Consider the following 16,396-nt stretch of genomic DNA (forward strand, 5'->3'; position numbering starts at 1 on the left):
CATGTCATCCAAAATGTTGATGTCTTTCTTTGTTCAGTCGAGAAGAAATTATGTTTTTTGAGGAAAACTTTCCAGGATTTTACTAGTTTTAATTAGTGATAGACCGATATATCGGTCGGCCGATATATCGGGCCGATATTTGCGTGTTTTATGTGTATCGGCATCGGCCGATATGTGGGTGCTGTGTTCGCCGATTTTTTTCCAGCATTATTTATAGACAGAGTGCTGGAAGCCGCAAGGGATTGCAGGTCATGTGACTAAAAACAACCAACCTTTCCATGACAACATCGAAAGCTCGGCCTAACAGCTGATCATAGCTACACAAAGCGGGTTTTTATTTCTCATCTCTATATATATTTGTAGTAGTAAAGTGCTAGAAATCAGTATCCTTTGCTGATAGTTCCTCGTCATTGTGGAGAGTGCAGTTCATGGTTTCATAGCACCCTCACCCGTTTTTACTATTTTTTAAATATAGTTTTTTTATTAAGTTCAATAATTTTTTTTAAAAATTGAGACATATGGTGTCATCGTGCCATTTTTATGATGTAAATTGAGTGAGCAAAAGCAGTATCGGCTCCAAATATCGGCTAAAGAAAATCGGCAGCCTGTATCGGTCATCGGCTAAGGCTGATGAAACAAAAATCGGTATCGGCACTAAAAAAATCCATATCGGTCGATCCCTAGTTTTAATGGACTTTAATGGACCCCAACACTTAACAGTTTTAATGCAGTTTAAAATTGCAGTTTCAAAGGACTCTAAATTATCCCAAACGAAGCATAAGGGTCTTATCTAGCGAAACAATTGTCATTTTTGGCAAAGAAAAAAAAATGCACTTTTAAACCACAACTTCTCGTCTTCCTCCGGTCGTGTGATGCGCCCGCGCGACCTCACATAATACTTCATCACGTCAAGAGGTCACGGATGACGTATGTGATACTACGCCCCAGTGTTTACAAGTGTGGAGAAAGAGGACCGTTCTGACGTTGTTGTATGTGGAATGATACTAATTCATGTCTTTGTGTCAGTTTATGTTTAAAATAGTCAGCAAATGTGCGTTTCATGTATGTAACACGTGACCTTTCAACGTCATTACGCAATTATATGAGGTCGCGCTGGCGCGTCACAGGACCGGAGATAGACGAGAAGTTGTGGTTTAAAAGTGCATTTTTTTATTGCCAAAAATGACAATCGTTTCGCTAGATTAAGACCCTTATGCCTCTTTTGGGATCGTTTAAAGTTCATTGAACTTCATTGAAACTGCATTAAAACTGTTAAGTGTTGTGGTCCATTAAAATGAGAAAAATCCTGGAATGTTTTCCTCAAAAACAATTTCTTCTCGACTGAACAAAGAAAGACATCAACATTTTGGATGACATGGTGGTGAGTAAATTATCTGGATTTTTTTTTTTAAAATTGACTAATCCTTTAATTCAAGAAAAGTTTTAAGCACAAATTCACTTAACTTTGATATTTTTGGCAAAAACTAGAGTTATTTTTATAGGTAATTTGCACATCAAGAAAATGCATCTTGATTTAAGAATTTTTTTAGATATTTGCACTGAAAACAAGAGAAAAATACTTAGTAAGAGCTATTTTTTTGCAATGTATACCTTGTACCATTGTTTTTATGGCTCTTGTTATATACATGGGGCGCAGACGTTGCATTTCTTAACATCTGAGTTAAGCAGTAAAGCACCAAGAGCAGTGTTTCCCAACACGCTAAGTTATAAAAAAATGCACACCCCCCACGCGCATCAGCCCGCACATCCAAATGTGCAAGTTTGTGTATGCAGGTGGACGTGTGCACTAATGCGCGTGTCGGTTGTAGCGTTGCGCGCGGCTCGTCATCCTCCACACATCCTCGGTAAGCTCGGGTGTCGTTTGAGTGATATGTTACAGATATACTGCAGTCTGCTTTACCGGAGGTGAATGCAAAATATAAAGACTAAAAATATAGGAAATTATTTAAATGGGGTAGAATGGTAAAATACAAAAGAAACCCGGAAAAAAATCAGGAGGGTTGACAGGTATGCATTATGTGTATAAACCAGCCAGGCTTTGGCTCAAAAAACAACTTCTGAAGAAATGAATCTGGGTGTGATTTATTAAACTCATTAAACAATGTTATCAATGTCATGTGATTAAACAAGATGTCATCTGACTCTGACTCACTTGTCACGGGTGAGACGCTGAATTACCCGCAGGCCCTGGAGGACACAAACTTTCCCTTCAACCTGCTCAGAGATCTGCTGGACCTCAGCATCCGAGGACACGTACTGCAACAAAACATCACCGAACATCCCATAACCATCCTGAACAAGAGCACATAACCTGAGAAAGAAAGAGAGAGACAGATATAAAAACAGAAATAAAACATATTCTGGCTAAAATCTGACTTGATGAGTTATGTTTTATTAATACAAACCATCAATTGTCTACAGTTAAAGTAACAAACTATTTTACTTATAGAAGCTGGAACTGTTTATTGTTATTTTTATTATAAATACATTTATTTATTGAACACACCAAACGTGAATTTAATGATTTTCGCAAGTAGATTACACACAAAGTCAATGCAAAGATGCGAACAGAATTCACGTGGGGCAATGCGTATGGTGCAAATTGGGTGGCGCATTTGCCAAGAAAACACCCACTATTTCCTTCAAAAGAATCTTCGTGCTAGTTAAAAATATTCAACTCAAGCGAAAAATTCACAAAGAGATATCGCAGCATAAAGGGGCATACACACCAAACATGAATTCAACGATTTGCGCGAGTAGATTACACACAAAGTCAATGCAAAGACGCGAATAGACACGAATTCAGGTGGGGCAATGCGTATGGTGCAAATTGGGTGGCGCATTTGCCAAGAAAACACCCACTATTTCCCTCAAAAGCATCTTCGTGCTAGTTAAAAATATTCAACTCAGGCGAAAAATTCGCAAAGAGATATCGCAGCATAACGGGGCATACACACCAAACGCGAATTTAACAATTTTCGCAAGTAGATTACACACAAAGTCAATGCAAAGACACAAATAGACACAAATTCACGTGGGGCAATGCGTATGGTGCAAATTGGGTGGCGCATTTGCCAAGAAAACACCCACTATTTCCCTCAAAAGCATCTTCGTGCTAGTTAAAAATATTCAACTCAAGCGAAAAATTCACAAAGAGATATCGCAGCATAACGGGGCATACACACCAAACATGAATTCAACGATTTGCGCGAGTAGATTACACACAAAGTCAATGCAAAGACGCGGATAGACACGAATTCAGGTGGGGCAATGCGTATGGTGCAAATTGGGTGGCGCGTTTGCCAAGAAAACACCCACTATTTCCCTCAAAAGAATCTTCGTGCTAGTTAAAAATATTCAACTCAAGCAAAAAATTTGCAAAGAGATATCGCAGCATAACGGGGCATACACACCAAACGTGAATTCAACGATTTGCACGAGTAGATTACATACAAAGTCAATGCAAAGACGTGAATAGACACGAATTCACATGGGGCAATGCGTATGGTGCAAATTGGGTGGCACGTTTGCCACGAAAACACACACTATTTACCTCAAACTCGTCTTCGTGCTAGTTAAAAATATTCAACTCAAGCGAAAAATTTGCAAAGAGATATCCCAGCATAACGGGGCATACACACCAAACGTGAATTTAACAATTTTCGCTAGTAGATTACACACAAAGTCAATGCAAAGACACAAATAGACACAAATTCACGTGGGGCAATGCGTATGGTGCAAATTGGGTGGCGCATTTGCCAAGAAAACACCCACTATTTCCCTCAAAAGCATCTTCGTGCTAGTTAAAAATATTCAACTCAAGCGAAAAATTCACAAAGAGATATCGCAGCATAACGGGGCATACACACCAAACATGAATTCAACGATTTGCGCGAGTAGATTACACACAAAGTCAATGCAAAGACGCGGATAGACACGAATTCAGGTGGGGCAATGCGTATGGTGCAAATTGGGTGGCGCGTTTGCCAAGAAAAAACCCACTATTTCCCTCAAAAGAATCTTCGTGCTAGTTAAAAATATTCAACTCAAGCAAAAAATTTGCAAAGAGATATCGCAGCATAACGGGGCATACACACCAAACGTGAATTCAACGATTTGCACGAGTAGATTACACACAAAGTCAATGCAAAGACGCGAATAGACACGAATTCAGGTGGGGCAATGCGTATGGTGCAAATTGGGTGGCGCGTTTGCCAAGAAAACACCCACTATTTCCCTCAAAAGCATCTTCGTGCTAGTTAAAAATATTCAATTCAGGCGAAAAATTCGCAAACAGATATCGCAGCATAACGGGGCATACACACCAAACGCAAATTTAAAGATTTTCGCAAGTAGATTTCACACAAAGTCAATGCAAAGACGCAAATTGAATTTACGTGGGGCAATGCGTATGGTGCAAATTGGGTGGCGCAGTTGCCAAGAAAACACCCACTATTTCCCTCAAACGCATCTTCGTGCTAGTTAAAAATATTCAATTCAGGCGAAAAATTCGCAAAGAGATATCGCAGCATAACGGGGCATACACACCAAACGCGAATTTAAAGATTTTCGAAAGTAGATTTCACACAAAGTCAATGCAAAGACACAAATTGAATTCACGTGGGGCAATGCGTATGGTGCAAATTGGGTGGCGCATTTGCCAAGAAAACACCCACTATTTCCCTCAAACGCATCTTCGTGCTAGTTAAAAATATTCAACTCAGGCGAAAAATTCGCAAAGAGATATCGCAGCATAACGGGGCATACACACCAAACGCGAATTTAATGATTTTCGCAAGTAGATTACACACAAAGTCAATGCAAAGACACAAATAGACACAAATTCACGTGGGGCAATGCATATGGTGCAAATTGGGTGGCGCATTTGCCAAGAAAACACCCACTATTTCCCTCAAAAGCATCTTCGTGCTAGTTAAAAATATTCAATTCAGGCGAAAAATTCGCAAAGAGATATCGCAGCATAACGGGGCGTACACACCAAACGTAAATTCAACGATATGCGCAAGTAGATTACATACAAAGTCAATGCAAAGACGCGAATAGACACGAATTCAGGTGGGGCAATGCGTATGGTGCAAATTGGGTGGCGCTTTTGCCACGAAAACACACACTATTCACCTCAAATGCGTCATCAAGCGAAAATTTCTCAAAGAGATATCGCAGCATAACAGGGCGTACACACCAAACGCGATTCGCACGAGCAGATTACATACAAAGTTGATGCAAAGACGCAAATACACACATAATCGCGTGGACTGATGCGAATGACACAAACTGCGTGGGGCTAATGATGCGAATTGCGCGGTGCAAAGATGCGAAAACATGTGCTTTTCGCCTTAAATGTGTCTTTGCTAGGGCTGGGTATCGATTCAGATGTTGCAGATCGATTCAATTTCGATTCACAAGCTATCAAATCGATTCGATTTCGATTCTCGGTTCAATTTTCGATTCCGGATCTCGGGTCGGTTTTTATGTTCAATTCTCAATTCAACTCAATGAATATTGATTTAATACAAATACTATATTAATAAAAAAGAACAGTGAACAGCAGTTTACAAGTGGGTAATTAATAAAAAGAAATTAAAAGCCACAACACTATCGTCGTCGTCTTGCTAGCGAAATCTAAAATGCCTCCATACCTCTTACTTTTTATGTGAAGGTGGCATCAATGTCGATGAAGCACCCAAAACTGCCATTTTAAGGACTAAATGAAAGAATGACAGGCTCACCTCTCGCTCCTTGGTAACATCGCGCAAGGCAAAAAAGAGGGTGACATCTAGTGAAGAAGACTAGTAATTTGATTAGCATTAATATTACGTTCAATGTTTGCAGAAAAAATATGGGGGGAAAAAAAATCGATTCTGCTCTTTGAGAATCGACCACGTTTTAAAAAACGATTAATCGAAAAATACATTTTTTTGCCCAGCACTAGTCTTTCCCCAAGTTAAAAATATTCAACAAAAATTTGCATCACACAAAGTTAAATCCCGCAGGTAATCTAGAGCGAGGAACACGGTGTTTCACGTTTGCTGTGTACGCAGCATAAGATAACCATGCAAACCATCAGATCAGATGTAAATAACCAAACATCAGGTAACTAAATGGAGCACTGAATGTACAATGAATGTCTTGTTACTTCGGACACCACCATCATTCGCAGCTGTGATGCAGTAACAGTGATTATTTAACTAGTACAAAGAGATACAGAGGTTAAGACGGATATTAAAATAACCTCTCTGGCTGACAGAAACGTCAAAATCCAAAAAGAATGAGTTTGTCGACTATAAAATGAAAAACCATATTTATTAAAAAGCAGCACAGGTACAGAAACAAACCACTATTGAAAGTCTATGATTAAGAGGCGAACATCACCCGACAAACAAACACTACTAGATGTTTAAACAGGGATTAACTTATGACCTGATTTATGACTTGACTCCCAGCGGTTGCATGCATGTGCTTCAGTACTCAAAATGATATTTTTGCAGGTATTAATAGTATTCAGAAAGTCACTTCATAGAGACTGAGACTTATTTGGAGACAGTAAACCACAGGACTAAACAAACAGGTCTGGATTTAAATATATTTTCACATGACAGACAGTGATTTGATTGCAGTACAGATAACCCAAGTGGTATGTAAAAATAACAGGGATGATTTTAGAAGTCATTCATTACATGTTTTAGAAACAGGTTCGGTATTATAGGCAATTTTTTGCATTTTATTTATTTTAACGTAAAGATTTTATGTCGAACAACTTCTAATAAACTTCGTTTTTTTGGATAGTTCGAGCTAAGAGCGTGCTTTTTGTATTTTTGTATTAAAATACAAAGGACTAACATTAAAACATTTACTATTGCACAACAACCGAGTGCCGCAGGTATGACATATCTTTGTAGGCCGACCCGGAAATTAGCAAGACAAAAGTTACACCGCCAAAGAACCCATTCATTTTTTCCATAGACTTATCAAAAACAATTGTAAACTTTGTGTTAAACAAAAGTTTATGAAAATTACACTGTCTTCACAGATTATCTTCTAAATGAATTTACTAGAAATTTAAAGCTAACCTTAGGCTACATGCGAACTACCCCACGGTTGCTTGATATCAACATCATCACTGTGATTGGATGGCCGAGTGAAAAGTGACATTGCAGAGCGAAGTGTTTCTTGCAAAGCTAAAAATGTTTCAACTCTGGGCTCTCGGCGCAGAAAAATAAAAAAGTCAGCGGAAAAGTGCGACACTTCCATTGGAAACAATTGGAAACGCCTTTGTGTACACGCCACCTAAATAAGTATGATGATGTCATCATTTGTATAGTTGATTAGGATTAGACGTAATTTTTTACGTAATTGATTTTTTTATTTGCGTATTGAATTGTAATTAGTTCTACTGATCTATGCAACCAATTTTATGTCATTTACACAAAGCCTTATCTAAAACTTATAGGCGCTCTAAGCGAATCTGTGTGACGTCACTTTTTGTTGATGTTTGAACTGTTTTCAAACCAACGGAGTGTAGCTAACTCTTCCCCCTCCTGGGCTTTCATGAACACGACCAACCCCCACCCCCAAATCCTTCTTGTCGTTTATTGGCTGGAACACATTGTTATGTTTCGTGTTGGTAGGTTTGGCCACTGTGTTGTTATTGCCGTTTGTGGAGCCTGGGCTGTCTACAGAGATCGTGTTTTTTTACAGTTTGATCAGCGGTCAGGTAGCAAGCAAATAGTGAGGAGATGTTTGCTGTATGTATCAAAAAAAAATTTATGGTCTAAAATGCGTGAATTCGCTTAGAGCACCTTTAAATACAATTAGTTTAAATATCAAAATGTTGACAACATAGTCTTCTACTCTGGAATAAACCAGTTTCAATCTATTTTTGTACAATATTTCACACTCAGACAAAAACTCCTAAAAGCACTTTGTCTCGAAAGGGACATTGTGTGCAACTCGGTCCGGTCCAGATTCGGATAAAGCAACAAGATGTTTCGCATTAAAATGTTTATACTCCAAGCACCAAAAATGTCCAAAAGTAAATCAAAAAAAGAAACGACTTCCAATTTAGAAGGAAACGATTCAGAATGCAAAAAACGAAACGTTATCAGGACAGCACATCAACGCTGGTGAAAGGGTGATATGATTTGACCTCTGATGAACTGTGATAGGCACATCTGAAGTCATCGTGACCGACTGTTACCTGTTCTTGCCTGGCTAAAGAACACCAAGGTTAAGGGAGTTCGATGTTCTGAATACTGAGGCTTGTTTAGACCCGCGTATGTCTATGAAACCGGAGAACAGGAGAGGTGAAGGACCAGTAGCATTTTGTGGTACAGCCAGGTTGACATAAACAACCCCCCTTGTGTGTTTCAAACACTTCCTCCAGCGCAGCGAGACAGGGGGTTAAGGTCTCTGTCACTGGCCGGCCGCAATCACTAGACACTTTCAGGAATTTGTTATTGTGAGGAATTCGCAGCAACTTGGGGGCGCTTCCAGGAACACGATCCATTGAGCTTGTCCAAACACTCGCGCACACACTTTTCACAAGCACACTCGATGGAGGTACCCCACTCCCCTTTCGTTTCCTTCACACATACACAAAAACGGTTCTGATGCCTGATTGGATGAGGGAAAGTGGGCAGGGTTGCTTCCGGGTGGCTTCGACCAATAAAATCTGAGATTTTGATAAACAGGGTTGTAATCGGAGATGTAAAGCACATTGTGTTCCACTTCTTCTAGAAAACATCCAACCCCTCCTGTCAACGAACAGAGAACGTCTTCAGCCTGTTTTTACTGCCTTGAGTTTTTACTGGAACAACATATCTTTTTGGACCCAAAGTTAAATCGTAATTATTGTCTGGAAAGCGGCCACAGAAACTTAAGAAAGAGAAAAAAGCGAGAAAAAAGGACGTAATTGCGAACGAACAGTCCAAAATACACAACATTGATTTGTAATGAGATGGGTTGGTCTTGTTGAGGCGAAACATATGAACGTTCCAGAAACAGAGAGATGTTGTCAACATCTGAAAATGCATGTCAGAGCGTATAAACAAGGAAATGGATTTCAAGCATTAAATCTGATGGGAAACATGTTTATAAACTAGCCAAGACAGTTTGAACACAGAGAACAATGCGTTTATACATTTACTGCTGTCTTAAAGGTGAATAAATTAATGTTAGTTTGTAAAGACGTTTGGCTCAGATTTGAGGTTATTAAAATAAATAAAACATATACATACTAAAACAAGCTTTATTTTTATTTTTATTTTAAATGCAACATTAAATAAGAGTTTAATGTAAATTCTATACCGCTCAATATCACTTAGATATTGTCCTAAAATGTACTATTAAGGGTTACCTTATGAGTTTCTTCAAATAAGTCACATTTCTTGTATCGGTAAAGCATCATGTTAGCAAGGTCAGGGGTTCGATTATCATTTACATTTATGCAAATAGCAGACGCTTTTATCTGAAGTGACTTACAAGGAATACATTTTTTATCAGTATGTTTGTTACCTGGGTTGGAACCCATGATATTTTGCACTGTTAATGCAATGCACTACTACTGAGCTACACAGGGAGCACACACAATGATAAAGTTAAATTAAATTAGATTTTGTTCAGTAATTGTTTACGGCAACACTTTACAATAAGGTTGTGTTTGTTAACATTAGTTAAAGGATTACTCCACTTTCATAAAAAAATAAAAAGTTGATTCTCTTCAGTGGAAAATACTTTTTTTTTAAGGAAAACATTCCAGAATTTTTCTTCATATAGTGGACCTTAACAGTTTACAGTTCTAATGCAGCTTCAAAAACTATCCCAACCAAGGCATAAGGGTCTTAACTTTCGAAACAATTGTCATTTTCACAAAGTACTTTTAAACCACAACTTCTCGTCTTGCAGTAGCCATGTGACATGCCAAAGCGACCTTACGTATTGCGCAATCACGTTGAAGGTCACGCGTTACATATGTGTAAACCGACACTTGCGGACCATTTTAAACAATAAACTGACTGTGCATTCACACCGCCACCGGCAAAAGCGTCAATAAAAGCTCTGGCTGCCCTGCCAACGACGCTAAAGAAAAGGTGTAGTGGACGGTCTGACGCTCGAATGCAATTCTCTGAACTCCTCTTAGGCGGAGATTTCCGCCTTCCGATTGGTTGTCGGCGAACATTTCCGCCTTCTGATTGGTTGCCGCCGAACCGTGTCATATCTCATTACCATAAAGTTGAGCTGATTTCAACTCTCCTCGACGCTCACACTGTACATGACGCGCCACGCCGCTGCTTGCCAGAGCTCGACGCCGGCTCTCATTGAAAATGAATGAATTCCGACCACTTTGCCGCTCTCGCCGGTGGCGGTATGAATGCACAGTAACACGAAGACATTAAGTAGTATCATTCCACATACAACAACGTCTGAACGGTCCTCTTTCTTCACACTTGTAAACACTGGAGTGGTAGTTTGCGTATGAACTGCGTGATATTTGGACATGATTACATAATACGTAAGGTCACGATGGCGCATCACACGGTTATGCTGAGTTTACACCAACCGCGTTTTGGGCGTCAAAATTGCGTTTGCATTTGACGCGCGTCAGAGGCAAACTCCGCTTCTTGTGGGAGGGGCAAGTGCTATGCGGTTGTCTGTTTGCAAGACGAATGTTTTCCGCCAAAATTCCGCCAAAGTTCAAATTTTTCAACTCGGGCGTCAGCCGCAAATTCGCGTGAACCGCAAAATACACAAAAAGCACATTCGTGCGTACCGCGCACAACGCTCAATTCGCGCCTTTCGCGCGAGCTTCACGCGCGAAAGAGGCGGAAACGCGCCTTCCGCGCCGAACGCCTCTTCCGCGCCGCAGGAACTCCTGACACGCGTCAACGTGCCTTCACATTGACTTAACATTGAAATCACTCGCGCTTCACGCCTCTACCGCAGTTGGTGTAAATGCAGCATTAGTGCAAGATGGGAAGTTATGGTTTAAAAGTACTTTTTTTGTAAAAATGACAATTGTTTCGCTTGATAAGACCCTAATGCCTCGGTTGTATTAATATAGTATTTGCATTAAATCTATATTCATTGAGTTGAATCGAGAACCGAAATCGAAAACTGAATCGAAAATTGAATCGAAATCGAATCGATTTGATAGCTTTTGAATCGAAATTGAATCGATCTGGAACATCTGAATCGATACCCAGCCCTAGTTGGGATCGTTTAGAGCCCTTTGAAGCTGCATTGAAATTGTAAACTGTTAAGGTCCACTAAAGTCCACTATATGGAGAAAAATCCTGGAATGTTTTCCTTTTAAAAAATGTATTTCTTCTTGAACTAAGAAATACATAAATATCTTGGATGATATGGGGGTAAGCAATTTATCCGATTTTTTTATAAAAGTGTAATAATTCTTTAGTTAACATGAACAATGAACAATACTTCAACAGCATTTATTAATCTTAGTTCATGTTCATTTATGAATATATTTTAAAATCAAAAGTTGTATCTGTTAACGTTAATGCACCATGAACTAACATGAATAATTTTATTGGCATTAACAAAGATTAATAAATGATGACAAATTATATTGCTTATTTTTAGTTCATGCATTTACTAAAGTTAACAAATACAACCTTATTGTAAAGTGTTACCAAACGTATCTAGCTAGCATTAGTCAGCCTCCATCGAAACTCCGCCCACAAAAAACATCATAATGTTTACAAACTGTAAAAGGCTCTATAAGCATCGGATGCAGTTTTATTTATAGACAGACTGTGTATAAATCATCGAAGAGGACATCGAGTAATCCACGTCCATCACACCCGCTCCCAACTCTTAGTCGTTCAGAGACACGTTGTTTGGTTGTCCAAAACGCACGTGGATATGTTGATGAAGCGAGATGGAAAAAGTAACTAGATCCCGGTCAGACGGTTCAGTATGTGTGTTGACAGGAGGATAATGTTGTGACCAACATCGCTGGACTTAACCTGATGTGGGTCAGGGTACAAACACAGCCAGCAGACACTATAAATACTTGAGAGTGAATATAAAATGCCTATTCAATGCAATTAAATACGATTATAAGCCTCCTCATAAGGGCCTGAAATTTAGCTTTGCAATATCAAAAGTTATCTAAATATACACATATCTGCCTGCCTGGCACTTTCTGTCCAGAAATATCAGTTGATGATGATATCCCATAATTTCTCCCTCTTGATTTGTTGCTTGTCTTGGCAAAAGTTCTCAGATCGTGTAGAGGAATATAAACTCGGTGTGTTTGTGTTTATAGCATTGACAATAAACAGTGGACCTCTGGAGAGAGCAATGTTTTGCCGACCCACCGCCAGTCCAAGCGGGTCAGCTGACAGAGTTGATCCTTTTTACATCTAAGTTTTGCCAAAAATCGGGAAAAATACCATTGTTTTACAATAAAGGAAAACAATCCATTTCATATCAGAATGTTATAGACATAGTTATAGTATAGATACCTCATTAGTGGTTGCTGCTTTGTGCCGCTATACACAAGTCGTCTACCACATTGGAATGGACCAAGGCAGTATGTAAACCTGCGTTGCCAAGTCTACTCTGTTCCTGCGGTATCTAATCATTCTAATGCTGCGTACACACCAAACGCAAAGCATCACTTTCCTCACTCTAGATTATTTACAGTATTTAATGTCGTATCATGCAAATTTTTCGCTTGGGTTTAATATTTTCAACTTACGCGAATATGAGCCCAATTTACGTCATTCGCTTTGCCCTGCCCGAGATCGTGTCTTTTCGGATCTTTACATGACTTTGTATGTAATTTACTCGCGCAAAACGCTGAATTCACGTTTGATGTGTACGCCCTATAAAGCGATTTTTTTCGCAGGTTAAATGTGCAATGTTTTTAATAAAAAAAAAGTATGATTATTTAGTTCATGAAAGTTTTGATATTTGGGATAAGGTCATCGGGCTAGATTTTGGATGAGTTTTTTCTGGTAACCCTGCAAGCTAAAGCGCGGAGTATAGTCAGTTTTTTTTAAGTGTACGTGAACGTACGTGCACGGTTGAATACTCATCGTCGCAAAATACAGTTTATTTGACTCGTACGTGTACACAGATGTTCGACACATGCACATTGCGACGAAATGCAATGCATCTCCTGGGCTATATATAATACATTCTACTGTAGGCGCATGCGTGACCTACCCGACGTATGTATGGGGGGGTTTCAAAAAGCAGGACGCGTGCACTCTTCTAATGAAGAAAACTGCGTCACGCGCACTGTACGCGAACCATCCCCTAAACGTAAAAATAGACCATACTTCGCCCTTAAGCTAGTTCGTGTATATTCGAGAGGTAGCTGCGCATCTGATTACCAAAACGCATGTACGATTACCAAATGTTACGTGCTCGAAACATTACAATTGCGAAACTAACACAACACACCAAGACGAACAAATGTTAGGTAACACTACATTAAAAGTTACTATAGTTTATAAACTATACTGCAATAAATAAAGAGTTTATAACCACATGCTGTGCAACGTTTTGGTATTCTGAAAAGCTGTGAGTAACGTCTGCAACAGGACTAATCCAAAATGGCGAACGAATAAGGCATCTATGTATTTATATCTATGGCCATAGAGACTTGAGATGAGTTATTTTGACCTGGGCCAGCAAAGAACGCCCTAGCAACCACTTAGCAACACCATGATATCCACCCACAATCCCTATAGCATTGTGGCAGCAAGTATAGCATAAATCCCATTAAATTCAATTTGTTCTTGCTGTTGGTTCATGGCCTTGTTTCAAGCTTTGCTTTTGTTTGTTCTGCACGTCACAGCTCTGTGGCTCTTTCTCTTTTTTTTCTGCTTCTCTGGAAGCGTGTGGCTATGGATCACTGACATCGCTGGGCTTAATTAGAGATGTGTGTAGAGTTTTACCATATGGCCCAGAGAACTGTGAACGAGAGAGAGAGAGAGAGAGAGAGAGAGAGAGAGAGAGAACTTTGTGTACTGGGAGGGGTTGTTTAGTTAGTCATTGACAGAATAAGCAGCAAAAGTTGCTCTTTAGCCATTTATCACTCTCGTGAGCAGACTGACCTCTTGGAACTTCAATCGTGGAGCTTGGAACAGACAACAGCTTTATTGTACGGTCAACATGTTCCCAAGATATCACGTAAAACATGCGGTACATGTAGACTGACGACAACAAGCAGTTTTGCATTGTATTGACAAAGTTCAATCAACATTCATATTCATCACAAATAAATTAGGTCACTACGTGACTCATGCATGTAATAATGTTCTCAAGCGTGTTCCCAATTTAAATTTTGTTATTCTACAAATGTTTTAGGAAGTGAACTGGTTACTGGTCTGTTAAACTGGTTTGGCTGGTTGAGGGTGCTGCAGATCTGGAGGTAAACAAGTCTTACACCTCTGTGCTAGTACCACATCTAAACTTTGTTTTTTTTTTTGCTGTGAGGCAAAAGTGCTTCCCACTGAGCTGCACGTTGTACATAATATTCACCTAAAAAACAAAAATCAAAGATCAAGTACCTGCCGATGCGCGACGATGGTTCTGGTCGTGACGGAGATTTGTCCAACGTTTTGAGATGTGGAGAAGCTCTGTTAGAGCGGCTGATGGGTATACAGTAGACTCTTTGAACCACCACTTCAACGGGTCCACTTTGAGACCCCGGGGACCCACAATCCTCTACCGCGTCCAGCAGAGAGTCCCTAACTCCTCTACGGCCCAAGCAGGATAACTCTGAGACCTGAGGCTGGAAAAGCATTAACATTTATTTCTACTATTTTCATCTTCGTGCATCACCACTGTTATACCTCGAATGCACTGTAAGTCACTTCGGATAAATGCGTCTGCCAAATGCACGAAGGTAAATGTGTTCGTCACCATTACAAACTTATCAAGATTTTCTGACTCCGACAGCAAAATTGGTGGAGGACACCAAGTCGGTTTTAGTCGCTAGTTGTCATTCATACCAGAATCACAAAACCGTAATAGGTGGTGCACACCAAATGCAAATTCAATGATTTGCGCAAGTAGATTACGTACACAAGTCAATCCAAAAATGCAAATATACACGAACTCGCACAGAGCGATTACTGCAAGTTTTCACAGCAATCGTGCAGCCCCAATTGCCGTCATTACGTGCGAGTTTGTGTCTATTCGCGTCTTTGCATTGATTAATAGTGAAAATGGTTGAATTCGCATTTGGTCTGTACGCCCCTTTATGCTGGGTACACACCAAACGCGTAGCATCGCGATTCTCGCTCTAGATTCAGTCCTTCTAAAAAACTGAGTTTTTTTTTGTGATTGTTGCGGGCAAAAATCCTTGATCGTTTTCTTAAAAACATTACTTAACGTTTTCTTAAAAAATGTGATGGAATATGCGGGATATTTATGCGATGAAACTGCGTGAACTGTTTGCAGCTTTTGCAGCTTTTCATTGATGTTCACGTCGCGTAATTACGTCACTTCCTAACATTCCATGATAACAGGGAACTTGACTGCACATGTGTGAAGTAAATGCAACATTTTTCAACTTTCTGCTAAGTTATATATGACTTTTTGCTACGAAAATGTGGGGATTATAAAATCATGCAAGCCCCGCATATTTTGCGAGCAATTTATGTGGCGAAAGTGCAGTGTATTTAAAAAATGCGGCCCCTGTACAAATATATGGACTTTGGCTGATTATGCATAGAATTACTCACTGTATTTTATCCAAATTTTTCCCTTGAGTTGAATATTTTCAACTTGTGGGGAGACGTGTTTGAGATAAACAGCGCGTGTTTTTGCGGCAATTTGCGTCATTTGCATCGCCCAGCATGAGTTTGTATGACTTTGTATGTAATCTACTTGTGCAAATTGTTGAATTCACGTTTGGTGTGTACGCCCCATTAGTCACAAAAAAAATGACTTTAGTTAGATTTCTATAGGAGAGCAGAGTTGACCAACCTGTTCAGAAGTGAATGATTTCTGGTTTGACACTTGACTCGTCTCTGACCTCCATAGACACCTGGTTAACTCGGGCGGTCTGCATCTCTTCACAGAGACCACAGATTTTGGAGGGTCAGAATTATCGTTTTCTACGCAAACCTTCTGACTGAAATGTGTGTTGAGTATAATGGGATAGAGCTCTCCCTCGACAACAAGATTTTGCCTATAAAGACAGAGAAGTGGGGGGGTTATAAAATGTCCATTTACAAAAAAAAATTATATTAAAAACAAAAACGTGACCCTTTGAAGTCTTGTTAAAGTCTCAATCTAACGATGAGATTAGGAGCATCAAAGTTTGATTTCACATTGATTTCTGTCTTTGACATGATCTTACTTTTTGTAGCTC

General features: G+C 39.5%; 1 protein-coding gene across 3 annotated transcripts in view; it reads right to left on the reverse strand.

Moving 5' to 3' along the window:
* Nucleotides 1-16,396, reverse strand: part of spidr (scaffold protein involved in DNA repair) — a 76,055-nt gene that overhangs the window by 27,082 nt on the left and 32,577 nt on the right. For 2 of the 3 annotated variants that reach the window (XM_055182647.2, XM_055182646.2), the window contains exons 9-11: nt 16,009-16,213; nt 14,586-14,809; nt 2,174-2,332 (exon numbers count right to left, since the gene is read on the reverse strand). In XM_055182647.2, the coding sequence (XP_055038622.2) occupies nt 2,174-2,332; nt 14,586-14,809; nt 16,009-16,213 (588 nt within the window). The remainder of the gene's footprint in view (nt 1-2,173; nt 2,333-14,585; nt 14,810-16,008; nt 16,214-16,396) is intronic. The other variant, XM_055182648.2, reaches the window with a different exon arrangement.

This window comes from Misgurnus anguillicaudatus, chromosome 25 (genome assembly GCF_027580225.2).
Source record: "Misgurnus anguillicaudatus chromosome 25, ASM2758022v2, whole genome shotgun sequence".
NCBI classification, from domain to species: Eukaryota; Metazoa; Chordata; class Actinopteri; order Cypriniformes; family Cobitidae; genus Misgurnus; species Misgurnus anguillicaudatus.